The sequence below is a fragment of the Camelus ferus genome, chromosome 1 (genome assembly GCF_009834535.1).
Source record: "Camelus ferus isolate YT-003-E chromosome 1, BCGSAC_Cfer_1.0, whole genome shotgun sequence".
Classification (NCBI taxonomy): Eukaryota; Metazoa; Chordata; class Mammalia; order Artiodactyla; family Camelidae; genus Camelus; species Camelus ferus.
In genome coordinates, this window is record NC_045696.1 from 121,742,479 (window position 1) to 121,763,850 (window position 21,372).

Sequence of the window (21,372 nt, forward strand, 5' to 3'; positions counted from 1 at the left end):
TACATACAGGACCAGAGAAATCACACAAAATACAGCTTGTCACAAAGATCAAAGACACAAAAGCAAACAAAAAAACTGACCTTATATTAGAGCAGGCAGATGGCTAAGACATGAGCAGAGAAAGGGGGACACAGCCCAAATGGCAGGAATTGGGCAGAAAAGAGGGGCAAATTCAGGAAACCCTACATCATGTAAACAACAGGGGTCCCTGGGCAGAGAAAGAAAAGCAGGACCCTCCGGGCTGATTAAGTGGTCACATATTTTGAGATGACAAGTGGCCTGGAGGCTAACAAAGAAAGGTGGGGAAAGACAGGACTTTCCAGTGTCCCGATGTAACCTTTTGCTCATTATGCCCTCATTTCAATAAAATTAGCCTTGCAGATTGGAAGTACCCATCATGCACTGATACTTCCAATCCGGACTAAGTAAGGACAAAATCCCTTCCCACCTTGGGAAGGTGGAGCTGGGATGAAAATCAGGGAATACGACCCCAAAGCCTTCCCTCCCAATGAATATTCTGCCCATTCATTTTTACACCCTATGTAATCAACTTGCCAAAGAAACACAGGGCAGCCGCTCACCGGAGCCTGCCCGCTCTCCCCTTGAGAGTGTGCTATCCATCCCTTAATAAATCCCTACCTGACTTTCTTAACTTCTGCGTCCCATCTCTGAATTCTTTCTGTGACAGGACAAGAACCTAGTCACTGGCAACACTGAAAGTAAGTCTGCTCTTACTACATTTTCAAAAACAGCCACATATTACATCAGATAATTAAGGTTACAAAAATATGACATACTAACTTCATATGACATTTAAGCTTCAGACAGAAAAGAACTTCTTTACAAATAAAATTACAAAGCATCTCATCAATAAAGACAGTTTAAAACTTCTTTTAAAAGGTATAAAACTTGGTCATCTTAAAAGGAAAACATTTCAAATCCATGTCTTACATATCATAATCCAAAAATCAGACATATCAATTACTTACAGCCCAGAGTGTTACCTGTCCAACCAGTATAAGCAGAGCAATCATGGGGACCAGCTGTCTTCCGCCCTTCTTCCATCTGCTGTAGAAGATCCTTCATTTTGGTCTGGATCCGCTTTGTGAAATGATGAATGATCTGAGAACCAAAAGAAGACAGACATTTAAATTGCACAGGAATAGGATAGGGTGGGGGAGGGTATCTCTTAGTGGTAGAGCACTTGCTTACCAAGCATGAGGTCCTGGGTTCAATCCCCAGTACCCCCATCAAAAAAACTAACTAAATAAATAAACCTAAGTACCACCCCCTCCGCCCTGCAAAATAAATAGATAGATAGATAGATAGATAGATAGATAGAAAGAAAGAAAGGATAGAATAAAATAGAACAGGAATAATACTGTAGCAAATACTTCAACTAACAGTCTAAGTGGTAAAAACAGACAGAAATTAATTGGCCCACTTCAATGCTTCATTGATTGGAGGGAGTCTTCCTTGCTTTTACAGGGTAAGTTTTAAAATGAGATAACACCCTGAATGAACTGTAAGTCATCAGTAGAATCACGGAAAATAAGTTGCAGAAACCAAATGAAAAAAACAAGGAAAAAAAAAAAAAGAGGTGGATTTGACTACACAAATATTATAACTTCTTTAAGTTAAAGAACGTAAGAAGGATGGTTTAAAAGTTAATGACAAGGGGAAACAAATGGGACCTAATGGAATTTACAAGCTTCTGCACAGCAAAGGAAACCATAAGTAAAACAAAAAGACAACCTATGGAATGGGAGAAAATTTTTGCAAATGAAACCGACAAAGGCTTGATCTCCACAATATATAAGCAGCTCATACAACTCAATAAGAAAAAAATAAACAACCCAATCCAAAAATGGGCAGAAGACCTAAACAAGCAATTCTCCAAGGAAGACATACAAATGATCAATAGACACATGAAAAAATGCTCAATATCACTAATTATCAGAGAAATGCAAACCAAAACTACAATGAGTTACCACCTCACACCAGTCAGACTGGCCATCATTCAAAAGTCCACAAATGACAAATGCTGGAGAGGCTGTGGAGAAAAGGGGACCCTCCCTGACTGCTGCTGGGAATGCAGTTTGGTGCAGCCACTGTGGAAAACAGTATGGAGATTCCTCAAAAGACTAGGAATAGACTTACCATATGACCCAGGAATCCCGCTCCTGGGCATATATCCAGAAGGAACCCTACTTCAGGATGACACCTGCACCCCAATGTTCATAGCAGCATTATTTACAATAGCCAAGACATGGAAACAGCCTAAATGTCCATCAACGGATGACTGGATAAAGATGTGGTATATTTATACAATGGAATACTACTCAGCCATAAAAACTGACAACATAACGTCATTTGCAGCAACATGGATGTTCCTGGAGAATGTCATTCTAAGTGAAGTAAGCCAGAAAGAGAAAGAAAAACACCATATGAGATCGCTCATATGTGGAATCTAAAAAACAACAAACAAACAAACAAAAAACAAAAAAACCCAAACAAAGCATAAATACAAAACAGAAATAGACTCATAGACATAGAATACAAACTTGTGGTTGCCAAGGAGGTGGGGGGTGGGTACAGATAGACTGGGATTTCAAAATTGTAGAACAGATAAACAAGATTATACTGTGTAGCACAGGGAAATATATACAAGATCTTATGGTAGCTCACAGTGAAAAAAAATGTTACAAGGAGTATATGTATGTTTGTGTATAACTGAAAAATTGTGCTCTACACTGGAATTTGACACAACATTGTAAAATGATTATAAATCAATAAAAAATGTTAAAATAAATAAATACATACATAAAAATTTTTTTACAAGGAAAAAAGTTAATGACAAGGGGGAAATATTTGCAAATATAAAATATAAATAAAGGAAAACTATAACAATACACCTAAAATTAGCAATGTACTCCATTTAAAAAAATCAAACATATGCAAAAATGTTCAATCACTTAGCAGTTAATGAAATGCAAATAAGTACAAGTACTAACCCTTGCCTATCAGAGCAACAAATAAAAAATTAAAAAATATTAAGTCCCAAGGCTGCTAGGAGCTAAGGAAACAGGTATTTTTGTTCATTGCTAGTGATCTTTCTCAAGGGAAATTTGCCAACATTCTTAAACATGTAGCTGACAGTGTGTCCAGATTTTTCTGCCTTTGATGATTTTTGAAAACTCCAGCTGCTACATCAGTACCTGACGTGTAGCAAAATCTCCAGTTGTGCTTATGAAACTGTCTCTCCGTTTAATTCTGCCTAATTTTTCCCCTATGCATTTGCATTTCTGTTATTTGGCATAGATAAATTTACATTTTCCTGACAGATTTTATCATAAAGAAACGTCCCTCTGTGGGACTATAGGGAAAATGTTCTCACTACTGCATAGTTTGGGCTGTCAGGGCAAACTTTACAGAAATTTGGGATTCTGAGCTAAAGCAACCTTAACAATTAGTTACAATTGTATGTACATGCTGTGAAAGCTCCAGAGGTTTTCTTAACCCTGGAGGGATGTGTCTACATTTCTGAAAATTGAAAACAAATGGGCCTGTCTTTTTCAGAGAGATTTATTTATTCCAAAGACTTACACATTTCCAGGGAAACTCTCTCAGAAAGGGAAAGAGAGACAGTTGCCCCTTCCCCCTTTGTAAAAAGCACAGAAAACTTATTTTTCTTCATCCCTTGAGTACAGTACAGAGTTTGTGTATGTAGGATATTTGACTTCCATTGCCCCATAGGTGAGACCTGGGACTCAGGGAACCACACACTGGTTATTTTCTGTCTGGTAAATCAAGAAATCAATGATCCAGAAACCTCTTCTGTACATTCAAGAAAAAATTAACAAGTGCAAATATTAAAACTTCCACTGGCATGGCATCAGCACCACAGTGGTGCACTGCATCCTTTGTTTCGTCCGCCCCTTTAAGAACAGAAAACAGGCATCATCCATGAACACAAGTGCCGCCCAGCACCTCACCCCACGGGACCCACGGCAAGTCTAGCACCGGGTAATAAGCACACAGACTTCAGCACCAGCTGTGAAACCTACAGGAGACTGAACTGGTTCCAGCTCCTCTCAGCTACAGTCTGAGAGTGCAGGGCGAGCAGTGACTCAGGCAGTCACCTTCAGATGAGAGAGCCTCTGTGGAAGCCCAGATTTCCAGAGAAGGACCAACACTCCACTGGAGGGAAGAAAAAGGAGTTTGGATGGAATGGGTAAGTGGAACAGCTTGTCTCTACCGGCACCACGTAAGGTTACAGGTATGGCGTATGGCTAAATAGATGGACAGTGGCTTCTCCTGCAGGGAACAGGGAGAGTCACCGACCGAATGCCTGGTTTCTAAATCTGTGTGGGACTCTACTGAAGAGACTCCTTTCTCTCATTTCTCACCATGCATCCAGAGCACTGCAGAGGGAGTCCATGACTGGGGAGAGGGAGCAAATCATGAGAAGAGCATATGAGACTCCCGGAGGGCATTAAAGGAGTGCAGTTCCTGCTGGTGTGTTCTGGACTCCATCAGATGCATGAAAACTGAAGGAGATGTGACATCACCACAAGATCACAATAATCCCCCAGTAACCAAACTCAAACACGAAAATCTAATACATACACAATAAAAAATTCGAAATAGCTGTTTTAAGGAAACATCATGGGCTACAAAAAACAAACAAAGAAACCCACAAAAAGATGATTTAATGAAATAAAGAAACAGTACACAATCAAAATGAGAAATATAACAAAGAAACAGAAATCATTAAAAAGAAAACAAAAGAAATTCTGGAGCTTAAGAATTTAATGAAGTGGAAAATGCAATAGAGCATCAAAAGCAGAGCAGACCACATCGAAGATAGCGTCAATGAGACAGGAACTTGGAAATAATCCAGTCTCAAGAGAAAAAAAGGAAAAAAAAAAAATGATAAAGAGTGAAGACGCCTACAGGATCTATGAGACATCTTCAAAAGAGCAAAATCCAAATCATTAGAGTTCCAGAAGGAAAAGGAAGGAAGAAAGAGGACAGAATATTTATTTAAAGAAATAATAGTTAAGAACTTGCCAAACCTGGGAAGAGACTTGGACACAGACTTCATGAAGCTAATAAATAGATTATCCCATTATCTCAACCTGAAATGTCCTCTCGAAGACATATTATAATAAAACTGTCAAAAATCAAACACTTTAAAAAGAGAAACCTAAAGGCAGCAAGAGAAAAGATGACTGTAACCTACAAAGGAACCCAAAGTGGGGTGTCAGTGAATTTCTCAGCAGAAATCTTACAGCTCAGGAGAGAGTGGGATGATATATTCAAAGTGATGAAAGAAAGAAAAAAAACTCAACCAAAAATACTCCATCTGGCAAAGTCATCCTTCAGAAAAGAAGGAGAAATAAAGACTTTCCCAGACAAGACAAAAAAAAAAAAAAAAAAGCTGATATAATTCATCACCAACAGAAATGTCTAACAAGAAATGCTAAAAAGAAGTTCTTAAAGCTGAAATGAAAAGAGGCTAACTAGTAACATGAAACATATACACTGACGAAGATAAATACATAGCCTAACTTAGAAAACTCTAATATGATGGTGTGTTAAAACTTAACTCTAGTACAAAGGTTAGAACAAGAGTATAGAAAATAACTATAGCTACTATAATTTGCTAATGAATACCCAATACAAAAAGAGGCAAACTGTGACATAAAAACATAAAAGAGGTAGTAGGAATAAAAGAGTAAAGATTTGTATGTGATTGAAGTTAAGCTGTTATCAGAGTAATAGACTGTTTCATCTATAAGATGTTTTATGTAAGTCTCATTATAACCACAAAGCAAAAAATCTGAGTAGGCTCACAAAAGATGAAGACGAGGAAATCAGAGGTGCACAATGGAGGGAAATCACCAATTCACAAAGGAATGTAGAAAGAGTCAAAAAGGAAAGGAATTAACAATTGGAAATATATATATGCACTCAACACCAGGGCACCCGAATATATTAAGGAAATACTAACAGAGCTAAAAGGAGAAATAGACAACAATACGCTAATAGGGGACTTCAATACCATACTGTCAGCAATGGATAGGTCATCCAGACAGAAAATCAATAAAGAAACACTGGACTTGAATCATATGTTCGACCAAATGGACCCAATGGACATATATAAGACACCCCATCCAACAACAGAATATACAACAGAATTCTGTACACACAGAGTATTGCTAAGGATAGATCACATGACAGGGCACAGACCAAATCTTAGCAAATTTAAAAGGTTGAAATCACACCAAGTATCTTTACTGATACTGGTATAAAAGTGGAAATCAAAAACAGGAAAATGGAAAACCCACATATATGAGGAAATTAAATGACACACTCCTGAACAACCAACAAGTCAAAGAAATCACAAGGGAAATCAAACAGTATGTTGAATCAAATGAAATGTGAGCACATACCAAAACTATGGGATGCTGCAAAAGCAGTTCTAAGAGGGAAGTTTACAGTGATACATGCCTACAGTAAGGAAAAAGGAAGATCTTCAATAAATAACCTAGCTTTACAGCTCAAAGAACTAGAAAAAGAATAAACCAACCCCAAAGTTAGCATAAGAAAGGAAATAACAAAGATCACAGCAGAAATACATGAAATAGAAACCAGAGAAATAATAGAAAAGATCAACAAAACTAAGAACTGTTTTTTAAAATAAAACCTATAGGTAGACTAAGAAAAAGAAAACTCAATAAATAGAAACAGAAGTGATACCACAGAAATACAGTTGACTCCTGAACAGCACAGACGTGAAATGCATGGGTCCACTTATATGCAAATAGTAACAGCACAGTAGTAAATACTACAGCGCTACAAGGTCCATGGCTGGTTGAATTCAGGGATGTGGAGGAACTAAGAATACAGAGGACCGACTATAAATTCTACATGGATTAATCCCTGAGTTGTTCAAGGGTCAACTGTACAAAGTATCATGAGAGAGTACTATGAACAATTATATATAACAAAATGGATAACCTAGAAAAAATAAATCCCTAGAAACATACAACTAACCAAGGCATAAATCAGGAAGAAATAAAAAATAAGAGTAGACCAATAATGGATAAGGAGATTGAATCAGTAATCAAAAACCTCCCAAAAAAGAAAACCCCACACAAGTTGGTTTCACTGGTGAAGTCCATCAAACATTTAAAGAGTAATTAACACCAATCTTTTTCAAACTCTTCCCTACAATTGAAGAGGAGGGAACACTCCCAAATACAAGACCAGCAGGACCCTGATACCAAAGCCAGATAAGGACACTCTAGGAAACAAAACCTTCACACCAATATCCCTGATGAACACGGATGCAAAAGTTCTCAACAAAATATCAGCAAACTGCATTCCAAAATATATTAAAAGGATCTTACACCATGATCAAGTGGGATTTAACCCTGGGATGCAAGAATGATTCAATACATGCAAATCAATACATGTGACATATCATGTTAACAGAACATGAGATAAAAATCCTATGATCCCCTCAACAGATGCAGAAAAAGCATTTGACAAAAAACAACATCCTTTCATGACTAAACTCTCAGCAAACTGGTTCTAGAAGGAACACATCTTAACATCATAAAGGCCATATACTACATGGCTACAACTAACTTCATACTCAGTGCTGAAAGGTTGAAAGCTTTTCCCCTAAGATCAGAACCAAGACAAGGGTGCCCACTCTTACCACTCTTGTTCAACATAGTACTAGAAGTCCTGGCTAGAATACAATCAGGCAAAATAAAGAAATACAAGGTATTTAACTCAGAAAGGAAGAAGTAAAACTATCTATACCTACAGACATGATTTTTTTTTTCTTTTATCAAGTTCTGCACCCAATCCACAGAGCCAGCTGAGATTTGCCAGAGTCAAAGACACACCCCTCTAGTTCATGTGGGTCCTAGGTCCTGATGGTCACACAGGACCTCCACATCTCAACCCACTGTGTTCTCCCAGCCCAGGGAAACAGGGAGTGGCCATCCAGGGCCACAGGCTAGGCTGTCTGACCAATACTCCCATTCTCCCAGGCAGTAGAAACATCTCAGACCATCCTCTCCACGACCCAGCTCACCTCACCTTTGCTCAAACTCAGCACCCCTAAAAACAAAGACCCACTATCTCAGGGCCTGTGTCACCTTCCAGTTCTCACTCAGCTGCCACCTCTCAGACACACTCCTGCCCGTCCTTCCTCTTTCCCACGGTGTCCTGCCCTGTCTCGTGGTAAGACCCCCCAGGATGGGAACAGGCCATCTCACCCATCACTAGAACCCAGGGGCACAGCACACACCCAGCAGGGAAAGGACCCCAGTTGCTGGATAGGCAGATGTCTTGTCCTCCGCCCTTGGTATCAAGTGAATCCCCACCCAATCTCCATGCAGTGTCTCTGGCACCTGTCCCTGCCTTTTATTCCCTATCAGGCAAATTCAAGGCCATATTAGTTCATGCCGGCCTCTTATCAATCACCCTTTTACCTCACTGGCTTCCCTGCCCATTTCAAATCGACATTCTCCTCCTCACTAATGTGAGGGCTCCCCATTCTTTCAGGATGAGGTGTCAAAAGCCTTCCATTTAAGGTCATCAGCAATAATCATTTTTCAACCTTACCTCCACTAAGACTTCACATAAACCCTGAGGTCCAGGAAGTGGATCTGCCAACTCCATCCCTTCCTGACACTCCAGTGCAGGGAATACTCCTTGTAAACAGTTTAGCCCAGCATGACAAACCTTCTTCACAATATCTGTGAACCCAAGACCAAGAAAACCATCTCTTCTCAGAATAGTGTGCACGGAGGGCACAAATCAGATCCCCCGTCTTTCTCACATCATGGCATGTAACAAAAAGTATATTTGCACAACACACTTCAGTTAAAATGAGGACTACTGAAGCCTGAGGGGCTGGCCTGGGGCTGGGACCACCTGGTCACAAGGACTTCTCTACATCCCTGCCCCCCACCCATCTCGGCCAGCTGGCTCAGAAGCTCTGCTCAGAGAGTCACACAGCTAGCATCCCCTGCTCTGGCCATCCCGTTGTGCGGTAATGAGAAGCCTGTGCTGCGTTTCACTCCATGTGGCACCTCCTGAGTAGTTTAAGCTCTGAAATGTCAATGGGAGATGAACAACAAGTTCATACGTAGAGCACAAGGAACTACATTCAGTATCTTATAGTAACTTACGGTGAAAAAGAATATGAAAACGAATGTATGTATGTTTACGTATGACTGAAGCATTGTGCTGTACACCAGAAATTGACACATTGTAAACTGCCTATACTTCAATAAAAATATATATATTTTAAAAAGCACGTACTCAGATTCTTTTAATGTCAATGGGTTAACTTTTTAAAATAGCTTTTTAAAATAAGCCAACACTGGTTCAACAGACTCAGAAGACTGGTTAAACTGATCAGAGTGACCCTAATTTTTCTAAGCAATTTAAGTTTCTTCTCCCTTCTGCAACAAACCAAGGCAACAAAGTGCACATGCTCCCACCATCTTAAACTTCACTTAAAGGCCAGTGCATGTCTCTTACCTGCTCACCCAAAGCTGAGCACCTTCCCCCGGTGGTGACCTGTCCACTTTTGCTGCCTTTGGTGGCAAGGTCACCTGACCTCACCTCTGGAAAGTAAGAGCCCCTCCAACTTCCCTGAGAGGGTAAGTGGGTGCTTAATGGCACCAGCAGGAGGAAAGGCCTACCGTCCAATCCTGAGCCCAGATCCCAACTCACCAGTGGGCCTCCTAGAACTCCTTCCCCACTTCCAACCCCCGATACTGTCTCTTCCAAAAGCATGTTCAATTCCTCTAACCAGTTCTCCTGTGAAATGGTTAAATGACCACTTCAGCAAGCAGGACATACTCCCCCACATACAAAGAATATGTGAGAAATAACCTCCCTGAAAGCTTTTCAGCAGCTGGGTTATGCTGTTCTAGACTCACCCTTATCTAAGTGTTAAGGCCCTCCGCTCTCACCCTGGACTCTCGCACACCTGACCAGCAGAGCCTGACACAGGAGCTGACGTCTAGCCCACTCCACCTTGTTTAATTTATACGGGTTGCTTTCTTGAATCTTGAAATGATCACCCAAAATGGTTCACCTGAAGTTCAATAATAAGTGCCATTACTCTTTTTTAATAGATGAGGAAAAGCAGTTTAATGCTCTTAAAATTGAAAGCCATCACCCACTCGATTTCAGAACAGGAATCGAGTTTCGGGGGTTTTGTTTGTTTGTTTGTTTAAGGCAGCCCTGAGATTCAGAACCAGCCCTGAGTGAAGAATTCCAAAATTCTTCACTGTGCCCTGTCCCATCTTCACATTAGAAACACAACGATGACCTAAAAAAGACAAGGCCCTGAGGAAGGAAACCTGCCTATGGACCTATGTAAATAAAGAGAAGAACCTAAAAACAAAAAACACTGAACTAACTAAGCCATGAAGAAATAAGAATGACAGAGATCAGACCACTCCGGAAGGGAACAGAGATCTATGTTCTCCTCCTCTGCAGGTCAACCCCGGGAGGGCCACTCCTCCTCTCAGGCCTCAGTTTTCCAGTTCTAAACATCAAGATGCCCCGCTCATCTTGAAGTCTGTATGCTGCATGCTGGCTTCAGCAAAACAGCACACAGAAGCAAGCTAGCCAGCTCCAGGTGAATGTTAAACTTATCTGCTGCCCAAGGACCAAGAGTGGTTACATTTCTAACGTTCTGCCTGACAAATATAAACTGACAGTAAGGCTGCAATTACATTTCAACCCAGACTCAGTCCATTAATATCGTTGACCAAGAAAACTTCAGAAGCAGACCAAGCAGTACCTACTACTGACACCTGAGGCTCCTCCGGTGTCCTCCCCAGACTCCAGCATCAGGCAATGTCACTTGTAAGGCTGAACGACAGAATAAAAACTTAACGGTAAAAACTTAAAAGGTTTGGGGAGGGGAAGCAAAAGACAGATGATCCACATACAAAACTGCTGACAAGGTCAGCTAATTAAGTAAGTGTTAAGGAAAACAGTAATGAAATCCTCAAAATATCCCAGGGTTCCAGTGGGTATAAGAGAATCCCAGGGAGGAATCTGATTCCAGAATCCTCTGAAAGAACCCCCTGCCACTGAAGGCGATGGGCATTAAACTTTTGCATGCACAAGAACAGTAGATGAGAGAACAGAAAATGAAGTTCAGGTGTTCGGTCAATAACCTGCAAGTCCTGAGAACATCACGGGTCTGGAGTGACGGAACCAATTCAGTCAATGTCTTCAAACCAAGAATTCAGTTTGCCTGCTCCTACTTTCCCCAAACGACTGAGCAACTGGGAAAAATGTGTTTCCTCTGAGGATGAATGAAGGTCGTAGCAGCAAAGCCTTAAGAACTGGTTGGCAGGGGGAGGGTATAGCTCAGTGATAGAGTACATGCTTAGCATGCACCAGATCCTGGGTTCAATCCCCAGCACCTCCATTAAGAAAATAATAATAAATGAATGAATGAATAAACCTATATACCTCCCCCTCCAAATAAAACAAACAAACAAAAGAACTGGCTGGCAGATTAAGCCTGCCCAAAATACACAAGAAAACTTAAAATCTGTTGCCACTGCTACAAAATTCCACCATACGGAAACTCAAGTGAAGATCCTGGCCTGAAACCTGCTCCCCTCCAAGGTTTTGGTGAGCAGCTGCCTCTAACGTAAAAATGTGTTGTCAAGTTTAAGAGCCATTGACTCAAAGGCTAACCGCACTGAGCAACTGGGACAGGAGGAAATGTTATATTGGGATTATAGGCAGATTTAAGGCCACAGGGTTTTTTTCACTTCCTTTCTGGGATAACCTGACTGACCTTTATAGGTGAGATCTCCTTACAATGACTCCTGAAGACCTCCAAATGGTGAGGTTGTGGTGGGATTTTATGACAAACAAAATCTAGTTCCTCGATCTGAGTGGTTCACTGGGCGTGGTAACTGAGATGCGAGACTCCAGGGGGATCATCATGTAGTTGTCAACTAGGGGGAAAAGGATTCTGTCTCAGAGGTGAATGGAGGAGCAAGGGCTAGGGTACCCCTGACCACTTTCAAACATTTCCCACTTGTCCTCACAGCCATCCCATGAAGTTAAAGACGCAGTCCCCATCTATGGATGGGAAAGCTGAAGCCAGGTGTCCAGGCAACCCACCCAAAGCTGAAGAGCAGGAAGCTGCAGTCAGCGACAAAGCCAGACCCGTCAAATTCCCGAGCTGGCTAGAGAGCTGTAAGTGCAGGTGTGGAAGAAGGACGGGATCCGGGCCCGGACCTTCTCATCTGTCACTGCAAGCACCATCCAGCAGTCCACTTCCCATACCTGGCCAGAGTCTACTCAGGGGTAAAACCAGAGGTACAGGGGACCCTCTTGATTCTCAAAGGCAGGACCCCATGAGAGAGCTGCCTGGCAAACATCTTCCCATCTTAACAGATGGAGGGGCTCTCCCTGAAAGTCAGAATGTGGGGCTCAGTAAGCCCGGGTCAGAAAAAGGGGCTGTGGCTCCTCTGCCCTGGTGAGGCATCACCACCCCAGCCACCCTGTATCTCTAGGGAGGCGCCAAGGCTGGTGGCAAAAACATTCACAGTCTGACATCAGAAAGGCCAGGGCCCAACCCCAGCTGTAGAAAAATCACCAAAGTGGCCCTGACAAGTACCACCCTCTGTAAGGACTTCACCTTCTTCCATCTGAAATGTGGGGAGAGGCTGTAGCTCCAAGGGACACAGAGCAGACAGTGACGGTTTCTCCCACAAGCATGGAGGTGCTCCACACGAGAGAAGCGGAGGAGTCACCCGTGCTTCTGGGCTCTGCCTCCTCTATTCTAGTCACGATGCTACACTCCCTGGACTCCAATTTACTGAGCAGGTACACACAACAGGTGCTGCTGCTATGCCACCTGCATTTATTATCTCACTCCCAACTCAGCTATTCAACGTAGACATTACTATTCCCTGTTTAGAAATGGGAAACAGAGGGCAAGGTTCACTAAGGTCAAGTCATTAGGAAGTGGCCGGTGGATCTCACACCCAACCTGTCCAAGCCAAAGCCAGAGCTGGCCCACACCACCACTCTAGGGACCTGCTGCCTGGGAACAGGCCCACAGCCCCACCTGGCACACAGCAGGAGGCACTGGCTGTGGAACGACCTCCCCGGCCCCAGGAGGAGCTGGTTGACCACTACAGTGCAGCAGGAGTTTTTTAAGTGCACTCAAAGGCATTACCTCATTTAGGAAGAATTATGTTTGAAGGTTCAAACCAAAAGACCTGTCCAGCAAGGTGGGTCGGGTGGTGCCAGATCTAGAGATGGAATTGCAGGAGGAACGGCAGAAAGATTCTTCAACCTCAAACAAGTGAAGACCTCCTCCCCAGTCCCCCATGCTGCCTCCGCCTCCACCCTCCCTGCCCTTGGTTGCAGCCGCGCCTGTCTGTCTTTGAGGCCAAGCAGCCTCAAAGTCCTACAGCCTCTAACCTTCCCCCAAACTCCTGCCTCAGCTTTCTGGGGCCCCCCTTTCGGGTGCAGCCCAGCCCCTGCCAGCACATTCTACCTTAAATGCTGGCCTCTGTTTCTTAGGTATCAAGTCTCCAGTCCTTTTATGTAAGTAATCCACGAACTGGGAATCAGGAGAACAGGAAAGCAAGGCCTCTGACAAACTCACCTGTGAAACAAGTACATTTGTGAAGACAGAGGGAAAGTGGGTGCAGCACACTGAAGCTGCAAGGATCCTTTCCTACATGCCCTGGAGGGTTCCCAGATGACTCCCAGTCACTTCCTAAGGCTACCTGCAGGTATCTAATTAGAGTAAGTTCCTTTGTCTTCTAAAAGACTAACCTACGCTTTCATCAGACAAAAAGAAGTCACAAATACAGCATCAAAAGCCAGGGAAGGGGCAAGAAGCCCGTGGCCTGACATTCCTCTTGACTAAAATGTCCTGGATCCTGTTTGCTGGAATCCACAAGTATGCAAGATCTGTCCCCAGCTGGGACTTTTGTTTCTAACACCATCTCACTGTTGCCACCTCACTGCCACCACTTCAGGTCCCCCATCTTTTTTTTTTAACTCAACCATCTTAACACGTTACCTTCATAACTCAAAGAAAAGACACAGCTTTGCACAGTTAGCACGTGAAACACGTTTCGTTACCTGAAAGAACAGCAGTCGGAGGCCAGATTGTCTAACTCACCTCCTAGAACAGCTCAGATAATTCAAGAGAATCCATTCTGACAACCACACTTAGGTGGCAGCACAATTCCGTAAGCCTCCAAAAACGACACTGCCAACTCGTTCTGCTGTTTCTGCCACTATTGCCAACCTGACATTTGTTATAAGCAAATCCCAACGATGCTCTATTACCCCAGGACAACTGCTCATAAAGGCCTCACCTACTCACCTATTTCATCATCTTCCTAGTTTTCTACAATGAGTATAGATTAACTCAATGATGGGGGGGGGGATAAGCCTCAGGAAAATAGCCTTGTCTGTTCCATTTGACGGCACAGAAGCATCCCAAGTGCAAACAGGTAGTTCTCCAATCATTTGAGTTGTCCACACTTTCAGAGATTAGCACACCAACAGTCCTTAAACGGATTCAGTGCTAAGGGTGTGACATTTTTTTCCCCCATGGAAACTGACATATTCAAGACCTTGCGGGTCATTCTTGATTTTTTCTCAAGAGAACAAAACACCAGAAAAAAATGCCAACATTTCAGAATGGCTTCGCTCCTTCCCCACTCACCTCCTTCAGGTGCATCTTTCAGTCCTCTGGTATCCAAGGGCCACGAGGTCCTAACTATGAGCCTCAGCACACCCTCACTGCACCAGCCCCTGCTTTATCCTCTCCAATGGGGTTCCACTGCTCTCAAGGTAAATTCCAGACCCCCTCAGCCCTGGGGAGTGACTGCCTGTTTGTCTCTCTCTGCTTCAAACACACTGATCTTCCTTCAGTCCCAAGCACTCTCTCTGCCTGAAAAACTCTTTTTCTCTTTTACCTATTTAGCTCCTACACATCCTCTGATCCCAGCTGAAGGCCCCCCCTCAAGTCTTGCTCACCAGGTCACAGGGTCCCTCTCTCCTTGGCGCTTGTAAGTTTCCCCAAGTTTATGAGATTAGTTATGACTTCTCTCCCACTAATCTCACAGCAAACGCCGCTGAGCACTGGAGGCACAGTACGCACACTGGTATCTATTGACTAAATCAATCCAGAAATCACTACTTGCAACAGTAGAAATTCACAAAATAAATGATGCAAAACAAGTGAGAATTACTGAAGAACTGAGAATTGGAGTCTTTAAAATGTGTTTTATTACTGAAATAAACAATATTCCTTAACTTTTAAAAAATCAGAAAATAGAGATACCAAAAAGCTTAACCAAAACACAAAAACAAATAAACAAACAAACAAAACCCTACTGCTAACCCTAATCCAAAGATTTTTTGTTGTTGACATGTTGGTACAAATCCTTCCAGGATTTTTTCTACCAAGAGCAGCCTTACTTCTTTCCTCACTATCAAAATGTAAGATTGTAGGATCTGCCAAATAATACTGCATTAACAGAGATGACTTGGCATTTTAAAAAAATGATGTCATCTGAATAGAAATAACAATGTATCCAAATCATTGATACAGGAGCCATCCCATTCTCTACACCACATCCCAGATGAGAAGCAATCCTCTGTAAAAACCAGCTTCAGAATTTTAGGGAAGAAACTGGATGAAAGACGAAGGGTGGAGGAGAGTATGTAAGAAGAGGGTCTAGCAAATCACTCTCAAAACACCCAATCTACACTGCTTCCCAGAAAAGGGACATTGTTTTCTGAGTTGCAGGCTATGGAAGGAAACCAAAGGAGTGACCTTGTGGCTTGGTTCTTAAAAGCCAGCTGTTATAACTCTGCTCTCTGAGGACATAGCAGGGCTAGAAATGGTGTCACCAGGTCATCCCCCAACTCCAAGCAGAGGTGCACTGGAGCCTGGACAAGTAAATGGCTCTGTGTTTTAGGAGCCCTCAGGAAATACTCATACACTGGACCTGCAAACAGGAGCATTCTTGGGCTCTGCTGCCCTGCAGGGAAGACACAAGCCAAGCTCTGCCTCTCCACTACTCAGCAGTCTGGGGCAAGCAGCCTGGCCTCCAGAAGCCTCAGTCTCCTCATCTGTAAAGTGGGGACTATACTCTCCCCTCCCCACTGGATTGCTAGGGGCACTGAAATATGTCTACGCACTGAGCTTGACACACAGGAGGCACTTGAATCCAGGCAAGTATGATCTGCTAGCTTTCCTCCACTGCTTGCTGTCAGATCTAACAAGCTACTGCTCTCGATGGACTGATCTGGTGCCAGAAAACATTATTTCATATAAACTAACTTAAAAGAAGACTTGTAACCACTACCAGAAGAAAAAGAACGTCAACAGGACAATAGGCCCAAGCCTGAAGCAACTGTACACAAGGCTGGCTTCCCTCCGTTTCTCTGTGCTACCACCGCCAGAAGACGTCACTGTGTGAAATGGACACACAGAACCAGAGACTTAACCAGTACTGTCTCCAAGAAAACTGAGAGAAGTAAAAGGGTGAGGAAGAGAGAAACTCAAAGGCTCAAGTGACTCACTCGGACTTTGAGCTGAAGAATGCAGAGCTCTTACCATAAGGATGAACCACACACCTAAAGGTGTAGGGTCAAATACACAAAACTAAGCAGTCCTTGCAAAACTCCAAGTGTAGGGCAGAAACGCGCACCCCAGGTGTCATCCAATTCCTGAAGGAAGGGTCCCCATCATTTCTGGGTCCCAGCGTCTGCGCAAACACCAAGTGTCAGTCCCGCTCTAAGCCTGGGCCCTGCCCAGAAACCTTTCCAGGTTGAAGTGATCAATTCCGATTCTCAGCAATAATCCCTTTAAAGGGTCAGCTGCTGCCGTCTACTCACTGATGCCGCCCCCCTTGCAGGTGGGAAAAAGGAAATCAATACAGCCACTGTCTTAGATGGGGAGGCCAATTTAAAGTGTGCGGCCCTGTGAAAGGCTGTGTGACCCACACAGGGGGAAGGGTCCCCAGGCTCCCGGAGGTGAGGCCGTAAGGGCGCAAGCGGGGGGGGGGGGGGGGGCCTGGCCCTGCGGGCGCCCGGGGACTCTCATTCCGACACGGGATCCGCAGCAACCGTCGCCGCGGGGTTCAGCGCCCCCCGCCCCGCGCGCCCACGTGCCGCTGTCCCCCAGCCCGTCCCGACCCCTCCCCCGGGCCCCGAAGGACGCGCAGGAGGAAGAGGGGCGACACCGCGACCTTCCGGGACCCCCGCCCGGCGCGGCTCCCACACGCCCAGGCGGCGGCGGAGCGCGGGACTTCCCGGGTGAGCGCGAGGAAGGCGCCCCCTGAAGACAAGGAGCAGGAGTCGCCCGCTCTCACGTTTCCATGTCCACGCGGGGGTCTCGCACAGCGCGCCGCCCCCTGACCCCGCGCCGCTCCAGTCTCCCCCGCGCGCCGCCCGCTGGCCGGATCAGGCGCCCCTCGGCCGCACACGTGGAGCCCGCCGCCGGCGTCACCGCCCGGGACACGCGCTCCAGGTCAGCGCGCCTGGCCCCCAGACATGATCTTACATGCAGAAAACCCTGAAGACTCAAACACAAAACCGACACCACTAACCAATACATTCAGTAACGTTGCAGGATATAAAGTCAACATATAGAAATCAGGTGTGTTTCTATACATTAACAATAAACTATCTGAAAAAAGAAATAAAACGATCCCATGACAACAGCATCAAAAACAGCAAAATACTTAGGGAGACATTTTACCAGGGAGGTGAAAGACCTGTATGCTGAAAACTGTAAGACTCAGATGAAAGAAACTGAAGACACAAACAAATGCAAAGATACTTTGCGTTCATGGATCAGAAGAACTAGTACGTACTGCTGTTAATAAATGTGCCTAGTTGTCTGATTCCCCATCCAACTGTTACACAACTTTTTCACTCCAAGTTAGCAATTTAAGCCTCCGGTGTCTTGCTCTTTGGATTCTCCCATGAATCAGAGATGCAGAATAATTTTCATGGGAAGAAGAAACACTGGAGTACGACCTCTTTATAACCTGATGTGATGGAACCCATAAGGTAGAACCCAGCTGGTGTCTACTCCCCTAACTCTACTTCCGTAGGATCAGAATCCTGGTTGTGTTCACAGCAGCAACGCATCCAGCCCCAGGAGAGCTCTTGCTTTCCCCCACTCCCTTATGACCAGCGGCAGGCACTACACAGTTCTGACCAACCAGACACAAGTGCGAGTCCTCTAGGGGCTCTTGGAAGGTTCTCATGTTTCCTGATAAAAGAGAAAGATGCAGCTGGCATGCCCTTCTTTTTTCTCCCTTCATCCTGGTGTAAATTGGACAAGAAATCTGGAACTGCAGCAGCCCTCTTACAACACAAAAAATATGAGAAAAACCAACATAAGTGCACAAATTGCAATTATTTCAACCCTGATTTGGTTGAAATCAATGCCAACAGCTGCCTACTTCTAGACTTCTTGTTCTATGGGAAAAACAATCCAACTAAGATATTCCCAAATTGACTCTTCTGTTCACTGTAGCTGAATGCAGGCCTAACGCACATTTATGTACAGATTCAGCTCCGACCGGATTACTTTATTGCAAAGCATATGCTTTATTCCTCGTAAATGCTACTGGAGTATAGTTCTAAGGCTTATGATAACTTGCTCTAATTCCTTTTCATACTTGACAAAATTTCACTGTAAAAATAACTTCTTTACCTTTGCTTTACAGTATCTTTTCTAGTTCCCAATTTTCTAACTCTCTCTCATAAAAGAGACTTCTAATTTGCGTATATTGGAATCAAAGTCTTACGAACAAAGAAGAAAATTTATCATGCTGTAATTGTATTTGAAGAAATTTTAACTGGTTCATCTTATTTAACAATGGTATTATTATAAAGAGAATAATTATTGAGCATTTATATGCCTGGCACTAAGTGCTCTACACAGTATCTCAATTAATCTTCACATCACCGAATGATTCTCTGATTTTTAGGTGAGAAACCTGAGGCTAGCTCAAGGTCACATAACAGAGACAGCTGTTGGAGCTGTGACTGGACCGTGTAATTCCAAAGTCCCTGGGCCTCCACATGCTAAGCACTTACTGTGAAAATCTTTGCTTGATTCTGTTTACAGTTTACCTTTAGATTTTGGAAAGGTTTATAGCTTTCACTCAATCACACAGTATGAATACACTACAGAAATACTTGAGGAAAAAGAATGTGGATCATTAGCAAAGTTTCAGTCTAACATTACATTATTTTATTATTCTTCTGAAAAATAAATAATTCTTGCTCTCCACGTGCCAGGCACTGTTATTGGGACAAAAGCTGAATTAAGATTGGGTCCCCACCCTCGACAGTTCCCGGTCTAATGGGACAAACATAAACATAATTATGACGTCACATCGTAAATGCCTGAAGAGCCATGTGTAATCTGAAATATGCAGGGAAAGGTGTCTGTACATACACACTTCAGACATGTCTACAGCCTGGAGCTGCTGGGAATATGGTGTATCTTGGAAAACGGGCTTTGATTCACCCTTGCAGAAGGCATTTGGGAAATCTTCCTGGTTTGTTCTCAAACTCTTGCTCCTGGAGGCAAACAAGTGTGTAGGCAGGGCGCTCAGAAGGGTGAAGAGGAGACGGAAGGGCATTAACCACCACTGTGAGCCTGGAAAGGGGCTTTCGTGGGACCTAAGAGACGTCTCCTGGACTAGGAGCCCTCAGTGGGGTAAAAGGCCATGGAACTTTGTTCAAGCAGGAACATGCTTCCGAGTCTGCTCGGCACAGCTGTCTGTGTGTGGACAACTGTCCCCTGAGCTCCACGACGGGGACACACATGCCCTGTCCAAGTCTGTGGGTGTCCTCCCACCAGGCATTGTCACTGTCATCAAACAACCCCATGGCCAAGGTACAAGTATTATCCCCATCTTACAGATGACAAACATGAGGTGCACAGACTGGCCCAAAATGATACAAACCACGAGTGGTACCCAGGCAACCAGCTCGACTCCACGCTTCTAACCACCATGCTGAGGACTTTCAGGGGAGGCAGAAGAGCCTCGAGAGATGTCCACGCCCTAATCCCTGGAATCTGAAACGTGTCACAGACTTTAAAGTAGGGAGTGTCCTGGGGCATTCAAGTGGGGCCAATCTATCCACATGAGTCCTTCCTCTGCCTGGAGCCAAAGGATGTGGCCGAAGGTGCTGGCAGAGAGCTCTGCAGTGTGAGACGCCAGCTCTCATGTGGCTGCAGGGCCACGTGGAAGCCTGACAAGGAGTCAGACAGCCCTGGGAACAAAGAGAAGCCCCAGTCGACAGCAGCAAGCAAACAGGGGCCACACTGCTACGCCCCAGGGCCCTGAGTTCCCTGTCCACCTGAGACTGGAGCGGCTCATCCCCAGAGCCTCCGGAAAGGAGCACAGCCCTGCCGACACCTTGACTTTGGCCTGTGAGCCTCTGAGCAGGTGACCAGCCACACTGCACCCGGGCTCCCGACTCACGTAACTGTGAGGAAATAAATGGGCTGTTTGAAGCCAATAACTTGTAGTAACTTTTTATGGTAGCAACAGGAAAATAACACGACTTTCTTATTTAACCCTTTGAATGGCCTGTGTGTGGCCGAGTAAAGAAGTCTCCCTGGACAAGTCTGAGAAACTGAGAAACTAGCATCTGACATGAGGCTTCTAGAAGGGTCAGGAGTCCGCACGTGGAAGGTGCCCCACTCTGTGCCGACGCACAAAGAGCGTGTGGTCCTTTCTGAAGAGATAAGCAGTCCAGGCTGAAAAGTAAGGAATACGCAATCATTCTCTTTCTCAAATACTGATGTTTTTTCCGTATCTTTTCATGAAAGTTGTGTTCGAGGAAATACAACCGCCAAATATAAAAACACAGAAATCTTTAAAAAAACTAACAACCTTAAAAAATCATGATCTGAACTTTGAAGAGAGTAGAAACTCTCAAAATAGGTGTTTAACATGCACATATAAGTAACTCCTAAAGCAAAAGGTAAGGGTTTGAACCTGTATTCTAGAGTCAAACTTCTGAGCATGAATACTTTAAATGTACCATGAGAGCTTATGAATACAATCATTTATTACACTCCTCATACATTTCGGCACTTGGGACACTTCATCTAATTCAATTCTGATAACTTACAGCATTATCATCCCCATGTTACAGACAAAGAAACTAAAGTTAAATAATAACTTACCTACGTTTTTAAAGAGAATAAAAAATAGACCCAAGTTTTGTGTATGTGATGATACAGAGTACACACACCAGGATATGTGCACATGTAAG

At 43.9% G+C, this 21,372-nt stretch overlaps 1 protein-coding gene and 1 non-coding gene across 6 annotated transcripts in view; one reads left to right on the forward strand and one right to left on the reverse strand.

The window, feature by feature from the left end:
• The window catches only part of LOC106729072 (lanC-like protein 2), a 104,082-nt gene that overhangs the window by 75,076 nt on the left and 7,634 nt on the right, over positions 1-21,372 (reverse strand). For 4 of the 5 annotated variants that reach the window (XR_004323388.1, XR_004323390.1, XR_004323389.1 and 1 more), the window contains exon 2: positions 990-1,122. Coding sequence is in view for 2 of the 5 variants with exons in the window: in XM_032489551.1 (XP_032345442.1) it covers positions 990-1,034 (45 nt within the window). In the remaining 3 variants the exon portion in view is untranslated. The remainder of the gene's footprint in view (positions 1-989; positions 1,123-21,372) is intronic. The other variant, XM_032489543.1, reaches the window with a different exon arrangement.
• On the forward strand, positions 1,179-1,250 carry TRNAG-ACC. The gene has a single exon. It is a non-coding gene; the product is annotated as a tRNA-Gly (tRNA).